At 37.0% G+C, this 17207-nt stretch overlaps 1 protein-coding gene across 1 annotated transcript in view; it reads left to right on the top strand.

Annotated features, from left to right (window-relative positions):
* LOC137271975 (uncharacterized) overlaps positions 1-17207 on the top strand; it is a 39180-nt gene continuing 21973 nt past the window's right edge. Inside the window, exons 1-6 of the mRNA XM_067804352.1 lie at positions 1-144; positions 10136-10678; positions 10935-11010; positions 11478-11578; positions 12244-12415; positions 13495-13515. Of these exons, the coding sequence (XP_067660453.1) occupies positions 10166-10678; positions 10935-11010; positions 11478-11578; positions 12244-12415; positions 13495-13515 (883 nt within the window). The 5' untranslated portion in view covers positions 1-144; positions 10136-10165. The remainder of the gene's footprint in view (positions 145-10135; positions 10679-10934; positions 11011-11477; positions 11579-12243; positions 12416-13494; positions 13516-17207) is intronic.

Raw genomic sequence — 17207 nt, 5'->3', positions numbered from 1 at the left:
ATACATGGCAACTTTCCCAAACAACATGCAGGCTCTCGTATTGTGATTGAAAACGGACGATTTTAACGAACACCATGTAGTGCTGTGGACATGATTTCTTTTGGTTTGTGAAGGGGTTGAACGTTTAACTCCTGCAGCGTATAGGTGAGTGTTGATATTTAATGGCATCAGTACGCCAAACGGGCACCTGCAAGCGTTGTGTTTCACTGGTTGTCGTCATGACCTATCTTCTGGAATCTGATAGCGATCATTATGATAAAAATCGATAAACCGATAATGAACCCATGTATTGCACACAATTTGTGGATCAAGAGCTTCCGTAATGTTATTTAAGAGACTGTTTTTCTATTATCATAAAACGTTATCCAAGGACAAGAATTGAAACAAAAGAGACAAATATAGGACGAGAATGTCAAAATAGACTTATAGTATACTTCGTTATGAATACCAGAGTCAAGCCGATTGTCGTGAGACACTGTATTGATAAATGTGAGTAAAATGTTTTGATTTTGCATAAGTCCTCAATGTTTTCACTAATATTTTATTGTGTGTGAAAAGATTAACGGATCTAGTTCCCATACTCAGATTACGTTGTTTATTGCCCATCCTTAACCGTTGGCAGTTCTCAACATTTACTGATAGGCCTGATCCTTAACTCACCTTTTCTGGGGAAGGTTGATCACTTTTTTAATCATACACATCGTTATGTTCACATTTCTGATCAAGACATTCTCCTTTGCAACAGTTAACGTTCAGTTGGTCTGTTAGTAACACAAATTATCCTACTTCAAGTATAAAAAGAAATGAACTATCCATTGATTTTCTTGTGAATATTGTCAAGGATGTATACAGGTAGAAAGAAGTATTGTTGTAAGGACAGTGTTTATTCCAAGTGGACACCTATAAACAAAGTATTACAGGTATGTGATCATACACCTGACATGGCCATCATTTTATGAGTGCTTCATGTAATATTCTCTGATAAATGTAATCAACTCAGCTGTACATCTGCTGAACTGAAATGAAGACAATAAGTTATAAAAAAAACAAAAACAAAAAGCCAAAATCACAAAAACAACAACAACACCAAAAATAAAAACGAACTCAGCCTTTCTTACGACGTGACAACAGATCTGCATATTGGTATATATTGTCACTGATGGGGTCTTTGCACTGCATAAAACACACCAACTGACCAAGCTTGTTCCATAATAGAACTGAACAACAATTTTGGCATATCCTGCTTTCAGATGTAGATATAAAATTAGACATAAATCACAAAAATTGAAGCCATCGAGGGTGAGTTTCTTCATAACTTTTAGAGCTTTTCCCAAAATCATCATTTTTACATCCTGAGGCAAAAATATCTGCTCAGAATTTGTGCTGCTAATTTACTGACTTTTAGTTTTATTGCATCATGTATGTGAACAAAATGCAGCAAAACATGTTTAAATGATGGCACTTGTCAGCATGTTAACAACCATTCTTTCCGAGACATTTAAACCTTAGTGACATAATGAGTTTATCTACAATTATTTACCATAATTGGGACCATGTCATGCTCATACACTTAGGCCTTCACCTTTACCTGATGGGATGTGCCACAAATCAGTAGTTCTAAAAATCTGGAAGTAGGTAAACTCTATTCAAATGTCAGTCAGTTCGGAGACAGATATGCTGTGCTTTTTTTTCCTTATTGTAATTAATGTTTTGCAAATGTGAAACGCTGAATGATTGGTTTTGTTGTTTCATTTGTTCTAGTTATATCCTACTTTTATTACAATTTTTCCTGATTGATAAGCAGTAAAGTTTATACTGTCATTAAGCGGATATTCGTAGACATTACTTGACTCATCTTACGATTCTAATAGTATTTTATAAGTATTTTTAAGCTGTTACACACTTCACAGTATAGCATATAAAATCTCACTTCCTATGGTTTTTCGAACTTTTTTGTTTGATTGATTTTTGTCATAAAAATTGGCTTCTCTCACTGTAGTCATAGATACCATTCTTTCCAGTTATCAAAAAATGACACACAGATAGTCAAGCACTTGTGACACAATGTCCATATTCAAACATCTGAAATGTTTCAAAATAAACAACTATATATATGCATCTCGATTGTGATCTTCACGACTAATTAGTATCAAACTAAAGTACTGTTTTTAAATTTGCTCATATTTTATAAGATGCTTAAATCATTATTCAATTTTATCAGTGACAAAAATATATTTTGAAGAACACATTTACTTCTTCCTCATGAACACAGAAAAAGGTTACATGACATATCCAAAACAATGGGGTCTAGTCATTTCAAAATAAATTTTGATAAGATTGTAACAGAGGATTACATAGTAACTACAGTTATGATGAAAACAAAGTATTAACTAAATGGTTTGTCAGTATAACCATAGTGTGTTATGTGCATATTGACTGAAACAAGAGGTTGGGACGAAAACCAGATCATAATATCCATCAGTTAAGCGTGGTTGTTGTGAACACACTTTATTCATGCAACTGGTCGACTGTAGGCTCAGCGTAATAGATTAATGCTGACACACTGGTGTATGATAAGACATTTGTCATGCTTGAATGCACATATTGATGTCCCCACCCGCACACACTGTGAATCCCAGGACCTGGTTGCTATATAGCTTGTGTCAACACACAACAGAAAGGCGTGTACTCAGTCCCAACACACAGGGACATTGTAGTTTAGGATTTTTATGACTGGTTGTATTGTTGGCTCATGTTAATACTTTCACAGGCACTAACCATGTAACTTTAGATTGACTGTGTGACAATGATGACAGTGTTCATGAATGGTTTTTCAAAGTAACAGGACATTGGTCCTGTAAGTTTCAGATGTCTGTCTGACCCACTGAAAATTCACAGGGCCCAAAGAATAAAATTAAACACACATTTCAGATTTAACATTTCTCATAATTGGCATTGAAATTATTAACATTATACAGTGACAAACATTTTAAACATAGATTTATAAACAGTGGACAAGTGTCACATGCCACAAATAACAACTTCAGACAAAGTTATTGTGATATATTCAGTCAGACACTGGGGCGAGCAGGTTTGGGACTTCCGTCTGACCGTTGGCAAATCTGGCAAATCTGCAACAGACACTATTCGTGAACACTGTGATGGAACGATTGTTTGTTTTTTGTTAATGTGTAACATATTTGGATTGGCTGAGATCCTCAACATGTCAAATTATTTATTATTGGATTTTGAGTTTGTACCAAAGAATTGTCAATTGTACAGAGATGTCATTTTTTATTGCATTTTCCCTGAAAAATTATGTGCCAAAGATGTGTAATTGAAATTTGAAGAAATATTTTCTTTGAAGAATGATGGGTTGAAAGTTGTTGATAGACTTGTTCATATGTAGTCACATACAATTTTAACTGATCAATAGGTATAATGTGTGAAACCCAATTCTGGTGTTCCCTGCCTTGGCATGGCAGGTGGTGTAAACACTCACTCACTCACTCACTCACTCACTCACTCACTCACTCACTCACTCACTCACTCACTCACTCACTCACTCACTCACTCACTCACTCACTCACTCACTCACTCACTCACTAATTCACTCACTAATTCACTCACTCACTCACTCACTCACTCTGGATATATTTAGATCAACAGATATGTGTTGAGATGTGTGTTGCAAAACTAAACTCACTCACTCACTCAACTCCTGGGTAAGTTACACCAAATCTCTGTGCCTCAGTGTCTGCTTGTCATGAACAAGTTCACACGATACCAGCATTCAGTTGATATACATCTGTAAGGCCATATGGGTATATCAGATGAAGTTTACACAAGAACAAATATTTTCCCATTGACTGCTATAGTAATATGATAGTTGTATTAGCTAAACCCTCAGCATTTTGACTTTTAGTCTGTGCATGGCCTGACCTTGAGGCAGCAGTAAATTATGACCAGTCTGACCTGTTCCTTTCACAGTACAGGAAGCTAAACAAAAAACTCCAGTTTGTTAATGCCAGATTCTAGTTTAGTGCAGTATAATCAGACAGACCTCTTTATGTAGAGTTGTTTTAGGATGAGATTTTCAAAATGGTTTATGGGGATGCAAACAACTTATTTGAATATTCAGGTATGTAGCAAGTCATTTTGTTTTGTCCAACAGGTTGCAAAGATTTTATTTAGATAGTATTGAGGACTTGCCAAACCTTTCTGCAACAATTGTATGTATACCCAGGCCTTTTTTATATTGGTAGCTTTGCCCCAGGTATTGGTGATTTACTTTGTGCATTTAAAGCAATTTTGAAGCTTGTATGGAGCTCTTGTCTTGGTAAGATAGTTTGTGCCCAAAATCTTTCATATTTTGATCATACATGATTAGTGACTAGTCAGATGATTGCTTGTTTTAAGACAGGACTAAACTTTATCTGGTTCTGCTTATAATGTCGTTCACATGTTTTTTGGGTTCAAACTCGATCATTTACAGGAATACAAGCTTAAACATTTTAAGCAAAAACAGTAAATTATGTCACAAATGTCTTTTTGAGGCACCACATTTGATTGTTTTGTCCAGTTGATGCTGAATTGGTTATATATCATACAATATTTAGTGAAGCTGGATAAGGTGAGTCTTGTGTTGCACTGAATGAGGTTGGGGTTAAGGTCAAAGTTGTTGTGAAGTTACAGGTCATAGTGTGGTCATAGTGTGATCACAGAAGTGACTGAAATTTGCTGATCATTCTGACCACAAAGAAGTCAAAACATGTGTTTCATAGGTAGCGTTATATACTAGTTTAATAGGGCCGAGACAAAACACAAATTGTGATATTTTACCTGCGATATGATACATATCACGATATATACACCTTGAAGGAATGGCACAGTATTAATATTTAAACTGATTTATATTAAGTTATATGTGCATAACAATAACATTTTGGTAATAAACAAGCACATAATTCTATCATACTTGCATTTCTCTAGATAAGTACTTTAGTGTGTTTAAGGTAATACTGTTTTTAAAAAAAGTCATTTATCATTTTGTGTCAATACACTAGTCAATGATATGATAGCTGTATCAAACTTAAATGTATCATGATGTATCGGTGCAGTGGTGAATTGCTCCGGCCCTAAGATTTCAATGCTTTTTTCTGAAGTTGGTATTGATTGATGACCACAATGAGTTTCCAGGCCATAGTACATCCCTAGCAACCAGTCCTGGTCTCAAGAGGCCAGCTGATTGATTGTGGTCACACTTGATGACTTGGTAGATAGTATGTCATCATGTATTGACAGCAAGGGTCATTGCTTGTAATGTTGTAGGTCCACACAAGGTGATTATAGATGATTTGCTGATGGTTTATGCAACAACACAGAAAATCTATCGGTGATAAATGCTGAACTGTACTGTTCCCTTATATTGTGATCATATTACAGCAGACTGTAGGGTTTATGGCTGCGTCTGGGGCAATTTTATGATTTACTCATTACTCATTCTTTGTAGTGTGTGTTTGTTTATTTTGACAACAGCTAGCAGTTGAGCCACTTATGTTTACTTGTTTGACAGGCTGAAGTAATATTGCTTTGTAAACATTTAGGCTAAATAAAAAAGTGAAATGTTTCTCGGGCATCGGCACGTCACTTTAATTTGTATGCATAAGAATTTTTTATTGCCATTTAAAAAATCTTATTTTGAATTGGCCACGTCCCGATCATCCACTTGTCTACTATAAGAATGAGAGCCTGTAACTCATTAACACATACTAAACTTCCCAAGCTGTATTTCTGTGAGAAAAAAAATAAAAATGTCATCACCTATTTAAAATAAAACCCCATTGCCCTTGTTACTTTTTAAAAAAAAATGTTCCCAAGAAACCTTAATTTTCTTTATGCAGCCTAAGTATTCAGTGACACTCTCTAGGAGGAGAAACTGAATTTACACCTGTATTCAGTGACACTCTCTTGGAAGAGAAACTGAATTTACACCTGTATTCAGTGACACTCTCTAGGAGGAGAAACTGAATTTACACCTGTATTCAGTGACACTCTCTAGGAGGAGAAACTGAATTTACACCTGTATTCAGTGACACTCTCTTGGAAGAGAAACTGAATTTACACCTGTATTCAGTGACACTCTCTAGGAGGAGAAACTGAATTTACACCAGTATTCAGTGACACTCTCTAGGAGGAGAAACTGAATTTACACCTGTATTCAGTGACACTCTCTTGGAAGAGAAACTGAATTTACACCAGTATTCAGTGATGCTCTCTTGGAAGAGAAACTGAATTTACACCAGTATTCAGTGACACTCTCTAGGAGGAGAAACTGAATTTACACCTGTATTCAGTGACACTCTCTTGGAAGAGAAACTGAATTTACACCTGTATTCAGTGACACTCTCTTGGAAGAGAAACTGAATTTACACCAGTATTCAGTGACACTCTCTTGGAAGAGAAACTGAATTTACACCAGTATTCAGTGACAGTCTCTAGGAGGAGAAACTGAATTTACACCTGTATTCAGTGACACTCTCTTGGAAGAGAAACTGAATTTACACCTGTATTCAGTGACACTCTCTAGGAGGAGAAACTGAATTTACACCTGTATTCAGTGACACTCTCTTGGAAGAGAAACTGAATTTACACCAGTATTCAGTGATGCTCTCTTGGAGGAGAAACTAAATTTACACCAGTATTCAATGACATTCTTTTGGAGGAGAAACTGAATTTACACCTGTATTCAGTGCGTTGAAGCCAAAACAAATATACTGCTGAATTCAGAGACAGTTCACATCACCGTCAGGTATGAGACTTTGTCCAATTCCCAATGCTATCTGTATTTGTGTTAGAACACACACTGTATATATGTCACATCACCGTCAGGTATGAGACTTTGTCCAATTCCCAATGCTATCTGTATTTGTGTTAGAACACACACTGTATATATGTCACATCACCGTCAGGTATGAGACTTTGTCCAATTCCCAATGCTATCTGTATTTGTGTTAGAACACACACTGTATATATGTCACATCACCGTCAGGTATGAGACTTTGTCCAATTCCCAATGCTATCTGTATTTGTGTTAGAACACACACTGTATATATGTCACATCACCGTCAGGTATGAGACTTTGTCCAATTCCCAATGCTATCTGTATTTGTGTTAGAACACACACTGTATATATGTAACATCACCGTCAGGTATGAGACTTTGTCCAATTCCCAATGCTATCTGTATTTGTGTTAGAACACACACTGTATATATGTCACATCACCGTCAGGTATGAGACTTTGTCCAATTCCCAATGCTATCTGTATTTGTGTTAGAACACACACTGTATATATGTCACATCACCATCAGGTATGAGACTTTGTCCAATTCCCAATGCTATCTGTATTTGTGTTAGAACACACACTGTATATATGTCACATCACCGTCAGGTATGAGACTTTGTCCAATTCCCAGTGCTATCTGTATTTGTGTTAGAACACACACTGTATATATGTCACATCACTATCAGGTATGAGACTTTGTCCAATTCCCAATGCTATCTGTATTTGTGTTAGAACACACACTGTATATATGTCACATCACCGTCAGGTATGAGACTTTGTCCAATTCCCAATGCTATCTGTATTTGTGTTAGAACACACACTGTATATATGTCACATCACCGTCAGGTATGAGACTTTGTCCAATTCCCAATGCTATCTGTATTTGTGTTAGAACACACACTGTATATATGTCACATCACCGTCAGGTATGAGACTTTGTCCAATTCCCAGTGCTATCTGTATTTGTGTTAGAACACACACTGTATATATGTCACATCACCATCAGGTATGAGACTTTGTCCAATTCCCAATGCTATCTGTATTTGTGTTAGAACACACACTGTATATATGTCACATCACCGTCAGGTATGAGACTTTGTCCAATTCCCAATGCTATCTGTATTTGTGTTAGAACACACACTGTATATATGTCACATCACCGTCAGGTATGAGACTTTGTCCAATTCCCAATGCTATCTGTATTTGTGTTAGAACACACACTGTATATATGTCACATCACCGTCAGGTATGAGACTTTGTCCAATTCCCAATGCTATCTGTATTTGTGTTAGAACACACACTGTATATATGTCACATCACCGTCAGGTATGAGACTTTGTCCAATTCCCAGTGCTATCTGTATTTGTGTTAGAACACACACTGTATATATGTCACATCACCGTCAGGTATGAGACTTTGTCCAATTCCCAATGCTATCTGTATTTGTGTTAGAACACACACTGTATATATGTCACATCACCGTCAGGTATGAGACTTTGTCCAATTCCCAATGCTATCTGTATTTGTGTTAGAACACACACTGTATATATGTCACATCACCGTCAGGTATGAGACTTTGTCCAATTCCCAATGCTATCTGTATTTGTGTTAGAACACACACTGTATATATGTCACATCACCGTCAGGTATGAGGCTTTGTCCAATTCCCAATACTATCTGTATTTGTGTTAGAACACACACTGTATATATGTCACATCACCGTCAGGTATGAGACTTTGTCCAATTCCCAATACTATCTGTATTTGTGTTAGAACACACACTGTATATATGTCACATCACCGTCAGGTATGAGACTTTGTCCAATTCCCAATGCTATCTGTATTTGTGTTAGAACACACACTGTATATATGTCACATCACCGTCAGGTATGAGACTTTGTCCAATTCCCAATGCTATCTGTATTTGTGTTAGAACACACACTGTATATATGTCACATCACCGTCAGGTATGAGACTTTGTCCAATTCCCAATGCTATCTGTATTTGTGTTAGAACACACACTGTATATATGTCACATCACCGTCAGGTATGAGACTTTGTCCAATTCCCAATGCTATCTGTATTTGTGTTAGAACACACACTGTATATATGTCACATCACCATCAGGTATGAGACTTTGTCCAATTCCCAATGCTATCTGTATTTGTGTTAGAACACACACTGTATATATGTCACATCACCGTCAGGTATGAGACTTTGTCCAATTCCCAATGCTATCTGTATTTGTGTTAGAACACACACTGTATATATGTCACATCACCGTCAGGTATGAGACTTTGTCCAATTCCCAATGCTATCTGTATTTGTGTTAGAACACACACTGTATATATGTCACATCACCATCAGGTATGAGACTTTGTCCAATTCCCAATGCTATCTGTATTTGTGTTAGAACACACACTGTATATATGTCACATCACCGTCAGGTATGAGACTTTGTCCAATTCCCAATGCTATCTGTATTTGTGTTAGAACACACACTGTATATATGTCACATCACCGTCAGGTATGAGACTTTGTCCAATTCCCAATGCTATCTGTATTTGTGTTAGAACACACACTGTATATATGTCACATCACCGTCAGGTATGAGACTTTGTCCAATTCCCAATGCTATCTGTATTTGTGTTAGAACACACACTGTATATATGTAACATCACCGTCAGGTATGAGACTTTGTCCAATTCCCAATGCTATCTGTATTTGTGTTAGAACACACACTGTATATATGTCACATCACCGTCAGGTATGAGCAGTATCAGAAGTATATCCAAAAATCAGAGCTTTGTCATCAGTGATTTCTTCCTGAAAGTTCAGGATGTATTGAAGTAAAGTCTGCTTAGCTCCTGTTGTCATTCTTCATGTCAGTTCCGTGGATTGTCTGGTCCAGAGTACTGAAAAGTGCAAGTTCAACTAACAATGAACAAATAGTGCCAGTATTTTATCATGTTTATTCCAAGATCTCGACCCACAAAGCATTTTTAACATTACAATCTATTGTAACCGTATGGTACATCACTGGCGTGTAAATGGCATAGTGCTATGAATGCTTTGTGCATACCAGGATAAGTGTATAATTTCCAGTCAAGACATGGACACTGAATAAGACGAAAAAAAATCCAAACTGTTTTCACCTGCCAGCTGCTTCATCAGTCCTTTGTATGATACATTTTGTATCATATTTGGTATACTGTAACGTTGAACCAATACTCATAAGATCCATCCCTATCCCTTTAGTTATGGCCCTAAAAATGCTTGTTTCTCTTCCAGGGCCTTTAAGGGCAGCACACTACATCACCAATGGACGACAAGGACTATCTTGTGTCCCCTAAAGGGGACCAGCCTTCTTCCCCAGAAAAAACAGTGGACATACTACCTCCTCAAGGGACAGCTGTTGACTTGAAGTCGGCAGCAGTTGTTGCTCAAACTCATGCTAAACTCCGCGCCAAGGCCAAGAAGAAGCATAAAAAGCATGGAAAAGATCGACCGAAACTTAAGCGCAGAATGTCCCAGTTTGAAAGACGCTACACTGAACTTGCATTAGACAATAAACTTATTCCTGAAAGGAAAAGGATTGATTATGTGTTGGTTCACCCAAATATAGCATCGTCTGATGCTAAAGATGTTTCCAAACAGAATGCCCTGAAGATTCACGAGCAGAACCGGAGGATGTTTGAGATGCTGTTGGAAAAAGAAGGCTTCTCCATCCAAAGGGTGACAATCGGGGGGTTGGTGTATGTCAAACTGCACTGCCCCTTTAAAAGACTTTGTGCAGAGGCAGAGAGAGTTAAGCTTCAGATGCCCCTTAAAGATGTAAGTACATGAATGCCCTTTTATATATTCATCCTTGCTGCAGTTCACATTCAACAAACTGGATATCAGTAATATGCTAATTTATAAACACTATAATCAACTGTCTTGTCCCGGTTTCTATTTCCAGATGTTAGTAGTACATAGTAGACATTGACATGTGCAACAAAGTGATCATCAGCTGATTGATACTGATTTAGTGATTATTAGATATGGAACATTAGTAGTTCATCTGTGCTAACTTCTTTTCTTGTTTCAGTGTGGAATTGAAGCCAAAGTTAATGAGAATAAACTGTCGGCCTGGATTGAGCGACACTTTGAAACTGATGATGAAGGTACCAACTTCTTTAGGATGTTGTCATGAGTAAAACTGTGAAAACATAAAGATATTATGGTACCACTGATCGTGGTTATCTGAAGATGTAGAGATGGTGGTGATCTGATGTGGTGATGATAGTGGTCTGATGATGTGTTGATGGTGATGTATCATGATGGTGGTGATCGCATGTGGTGATGGTAGTGATCTGATGATGTGGTGATGGTGATCTGATGTGATGATCTGATGTAGTGATGATGGTGATCTGATGATGTGATGGAGGTGATCTAATTATCTGATGATGTTATCTGATGATGTGATGTGTAATGATCATGATGATGTAGTGATGGTAATCAGATAATGTGTTAATTGTGATGGTGACGATGGGATGTGATGATGATGGTGGTCTGATGATGTGGTTTTGGTGGTGATGATGGTGATCTGATAAAACCCTTCTGACAGAAACTCTTCATGTTTCTTTTACAGTTGACTTTGTGAGCACAACTTTTATAATGGACAGAATCCATATTTTTGAGAATCATGAAGACCCCACCATCTTCTTCCGCCCGTCTCTCAGGTCTCTGCTGGTGAGTACTAGATGTCTGACCTGTTCTGAGAATCTCTTATACTTCACCCTATGCAAATTAATTGAAACCATTTTACTGAAGTTCACTGAAACTCAAACAAAGTTATTTTTCATGTTGACCTTGCTTGCACATTATTTCAAAACAACCAAAATATAATTTCCAACTTCTAGAACCGATACTTGAACCTTCAGTTCATCAGTAATGATAATAGTTGCATGTATGTCAGCTTATTTTTGGCTCAACTTTTTGTTTCTTGTAACAACAGCTAATAAAGTGTTCTGTCTCCAAACAAAATACAATACATTGTTTGGCTCTCTTTTAAGTTTTCTGTCTCCAACAAAATACAACACATTGTTTGGCTCTCTTTTTGTGTCTTAAAATAGGAGCTAATAAAAAGTATTCTGTCTCCAACCAGAACACAGATTGACCCTAGAATGTCACAATGTTAGATGTGTAGGAGCAATACACTGTGTGTTTTGTTGTGTCTCAAATGAGCTGGTGTAGCCTTGTGATTATAGTGTTCACTCATCATGTCAAAGAGCTGGGTTTGATTCCCCACATGGGTACAATGTGTGAAGCCAATTTCTGGTTTCTCTATTGCCCCAACATTGCTGGCATATTGCTGAAAGTGGCGTAAAACTAAACTCAATCTTACTAACCTGTAGTGCCACCACATCCTAATCAACCTGGACATTCGGACAGTGAAGGAGATGGAGGAAGGATGGCCAGCCTCTGCAGCCGAGGAGCGGTCATGTATAGACCAGACTCTAACTGTGTGTTTCGGGAAACGAGACAAGGAGACAGAGAAAAAAAACACTAAAGTCCTCAAGAAGAAAGGTAAGGTATTTTGTGTTTACTTTAAAAAGAGAGAAAATAAAAGATTCAGACATACACTTTTTTTCCATTTACAGAGGTTTTCCTTAGATTCTTCATGGAATGAATGAGATGTGAAAATTTCTGATCTTTCAGTTCTGTGAAGCTACTGTTTCTAAAATAGTCCAAACAGGTTTTATCATAGAAAATACAAAAATGTTGTCCTATCCTTTTTGGCTGAACCTTTTGATGTTTCCATTTCCACTCGTATCAGATAGATATCCTCTTCATTGACTTTTCTACATTCCTTGAATAAATTGTAGTCATGTTTTTAATTGCTTTGCCCTATGTTTCTGTGATCTCTGTGTTGAAAGTATTCCTAAATATATTGAACATAATCATTGTTAGAAGTAACTTTTTTGTGGCTGTCAAATCCTGATGCTATATGAAAAGTATGTGTTTAATTTCATAAATAAAGTATGCAAGGCACTCATATCATAATTGATGAATATGTTATATATGGTTCCTTCTTCACCTTTCAGTATTTTAAAATTTGATTGAAATGATAAAATGTAAAATGTTGGACCTTTGTAGCAGGAAAAAAAACCCCACAATATGTAGTTTCCCTACTGTTAAAATGAATTTTAGATTTTACATCAATCACAATCATATTCTTTTCATTTATGCTTTCATGATTCTATTATACGTTGACATTCTGTTTATTTGGAATATGTGATGCGTATTATTTGTTGTTTATTTTGCGGAATATTAATTTTATTTCCTTATAATCCACCCTTTTTCAGTTAACAAAGAGCTGTTGCCAAAAAGGGGTATTAGTTCAAATCACAGTATATGTTTAGAGTATTGGTAGTTTTATGTGCTGAACAAAATAGGTTGTTGATCATGAATATTTTCCATGATATTTTTATGAAACTGTGTGCTGTCTTCACTTACAACAATATCGAGTGAGTTATTCATGATCTCCAACCTTCTTTGTTCCATGAAGAATGTCTTGTGAAATGTTCTGTGACCTCTGTGAGTTTTAGAATGAGTGTTTAGATGTGTAACATGTTTTAGCTCTATGCACTGTTTTCCTGTTTTAGATGATGAGGTTTCAATTCAAAGTAAGAGGAGAACTTTCAGGTTTCGCTGCGTAGTTTAATGGTAGTAATAACAAATGCACATTGTAGATGAAACACACTTACACATATCTAAAATGTAGGAATATTCAACAGTTAATCAACATCTTTAGGACTTGATCATCAAAGCTGTTTGCTATTGAAATTAGTTTGGTATTATGAAAAAATACTTTGGGATTTTTTAAATATAATAGTACACAAGAGATCTGTGAGGACAATTTTTTCAACATTACATTTCTAATGTCAGATGGCCATTTTGTATGGGTTAAAAACTGCATGTATATTTATAAGTAATGCTCACAACAGAGTTAAAAATGAAACATACAACTTAATGGATTACAACTTACTGTTTATTGCGTTAAGTGACGTTTCACCAAATGGTGAGGAGCTTATGGTACATTGTGACAACAGCAGATGAACGATGAACAACAGCATTTAATAGGCTGACAAGCACATAATTGGAAGATAAAGCAGGGAACTATAAACAACCACTAGCTCTACTGATGAAGCCAATGAAGTGGGGGATTAAGTAGTAACAACAAATAGACACAATGCTTTGATAGTTTCTTGTTTTATTAGTTCATTAAAGGCTGACGGAACAGAGTTGTCTTCCTTGACTTCTGCAGAAGAACCTTGCATCCCATCAGATTTAATTTCTGCAGCCAGTGTGGCATTCTTGTACAAGAGTTCAGATCATATGCTTTCAAGCAAACTCTCTTTTGTAACTTTCATGTCTGTGAAATAGTTCTTTGACGAATACTTACAAGCATCAGACCTGCAAAAGATGTTTAAGGTATTTGCTGGCCAAAACACTGTATTTCTAAGATAGGCACTTTGAAAATCTAAAACATTTAGTCTGACTGTCCCTAGTGTATATTCTGTTTTTGATGATATGTTTTTTATTTTGTAATATAGCATAGTGATCATAGTACAGCTGTCCAATTTGTTGTATGTGATACATATTGCTCATATGTGCAAACCATTTATAAATGTTATCCTCCTAGCTAAACCTGCATAAGACCTAAACTAATGTAGAATGAATATTGATTCCTAAATAAGCATGCAATCACCTCACACTGATACCTTTTTTGATGCTATAGTGATTTGGTTTTGTCTCATAACAGGTGAAAGTGTACCTGCAGCTGAAGAGAGTAAGCAAGGGCACATTCAGATTCATGTAGTTGTGTAGTGACATACGCTGATGCTTTGTGCTTAATTACAGTTAAAGAACCTTCCAGAACACTACTTTGTTCTAGTCTCATCAACATGATGGTAGATATCACAAAATAAGAACTGACAAACAATTCAGTCTGTTTCTTATATGAAACATTCACTTTGTAGCTATGGTTTTGCTTGTTGAATATGTACATGAAGTATTTAGTTTTCATGACAAAATAAGTCATTTTGGGTTAGACCCGGAGGACCACTACTTGAAGCTCTCCTAGCTCTTGAAGGGTAGAGCCCTTGGATGAAATGGAAGTATAAGTAGCATGGTACTAAAAGATCTTTGTGAATATGGGCCCAGGAATTTTGTTTTTTATGCGTTTTTGTCCTGGCGCCTATAGGTTGTGTTAGGATTTTATATTTTAAAATCATAAGAGTTTGTTTTGTTACATGTATGAAATCTTAGTTATATTTTAGTTGTTTGTTTTTGTTTTAACATGCTTTGTCAGTATTTCATAATCTGTATTGTTAGGTTTGCTTTGCAATGGTTTGCAATGCTTTGCAAAGTTACTGACTGGTAGATCAGTCAACGAGATCCTGCTGTAGTGAGGAATTCCAGGCAGATTTCATTTTCTTCCCACAGAGGTTACCCCTGTCATATCTTCATAACGTGGGGCGGTGGGGTAGCTTAGTGGTTAAAGCGTTCGCTCATCACGTCGGAGACCCAGGTTCGATTCCCCACATGGGTAAAATGTGTGAAGCCCATTTTCTGGTGTCCCCCGCCGTGATATTGCTGGAATATTGCTGAAAGCGGCGTAAAACTAAACTCACTCACTCACTCTTCCAATGCAACCTCTGTTCTAATTTGGCCATATTTCCTGGTTCTCCCAAATATCCAAGCGGTCAAAAAATCACAACATAAATTATCTCCCTTCTTTCTATCCAGTCCGACTGGGAACTGATGACATGTGTCAACTAAGTCACCTAGCCTGACGATCAGACCCCTTGTGTAACATCTTATGACAAGCATGAGTTACTGAAGATACATTGTAGCACAGACTTTCATGGGTCAGTGGAGGTACTCCCATTTAATGACTCAATATTGAGTTTTCAGCTGAAAACTGATTTTCCCGTTGCTATCCCTGTGTGTTGTGCCAAATGCATGGATGCAATTCTAATGGCTATTTCAATCTGTGTTTCTGTTGCCCGAAAAAGACATTTTTAACCTCATTTTCATGTGTCTCACATCTGTGTTTACAAATCAAGTGATAAATGTACTAGTGAACTGTCCAAACACACAGACATATAGAGAGTCTTATGTAAATGAAGATAACAGGGGATGATTTTCCAATAAGCATTAGGTTTCAGAAACTGAATGGTGTAATTCCAATCCCAATAAGTGGAAGGAGTACTAAACTAATTAAGTAAATTACTATTAAGAAATACAGTTCATTCTACCACCATGTATAGTGTAATAAAGCACACTTTCGCCCTCTCTAGATCATTTTAATTACATCTGTGATTCTCTTAAACCATACAAGGCAAAATGACCATCTCATTTCTACTACCAACGAAAGTTTAGATCAGTACATTCAGCTGAAGCTGACTAGTCATGCGATATTCCCTGATTGCATTGTGCTAATGTAAACATTGCAAACATTACCGTGTCTCTGTAAAGTTTTGAGTTGAACTGCGAGGCATTTTATCCTTCGGAAAACATAAACATAATGTTTCCACTGGTGATGTTAGCTGTGTGATGCAACTGCAAACCAAGAAACTGGATGCGACAAAGCAGTTTACTGAGGGAGGCTGTACGAGGCGATGGCAACTGACATCCATCATGATGTCGGTTACATTATGACGTAATGCAAAAAAGTTCGATTCCGAAGGGGCAAACTGGAATGGCGCAGCGACGTCAACACATTGTGACGTAATGCAAAAGTGCACATTATCGTCAGATAAAGTATTGTTGGCGCCTTTGATCTTTCACCGAAGCATCTTAGAATTTTTATTATTGTTATTGTTATGGGACATGAGGGGATGTCAATAAGTTTTGAGCCTTGCATAGAAAAACACAAAATATTGGTATGAACCACATTTATTTTTCAACATAGTCCCCTTGTAAGTCAAGACACTTGTTCCATCTTTTCTGCCAGGCGCTGATGCCCCCTCTGTAGAAGGCACCATTTTGGTCCTGAAACCAAGCCTCAGTAGCAGCAATAAGCTTATTATCATCCTGAAATCTATGACCACGCAAGTGTTTTTTGAGATTTGGGAACAGATGGTAATCACTTGGTGCCAGGTCTGGAGAGTAGGGGGAATGTGGCAAGATTTTGTACCCGCATTCCTGGACAGCTGCGGCTGCAACGCGAGAGGTGTGTACTGGAGCATTGTCTTGATGTAGAAGAATACCATGTCTGATCTTGCCTCGGCGCTTCTCCTTGATTGACTGTCGCACTTGCCTCAACAAGTTATCGTAATATTCCCCATTCATTGTTCTTCCTTTTGGTAAG

The sequence above is a fragment of the Haliotis asinina genome, chromosome 2 (assembly GCF_037392515.1).
Source record: "Haliotis asinina isolate JCU_RB_2024 chromosome 2, JCU_Hal_asi_v2, whole genome shotgun sequence".
Classification (NCBI taxonomy): Eukaryota; Metazoa; Mollusca; class Gastropoda; order Lepetellida; family Haliotidae; genus Haliotis; species Haliotis asinina.
Note: the sequence above shows the minus strand (reverse complement) of the source record. Positions and strands in the feature narration are given on the sequence as shown.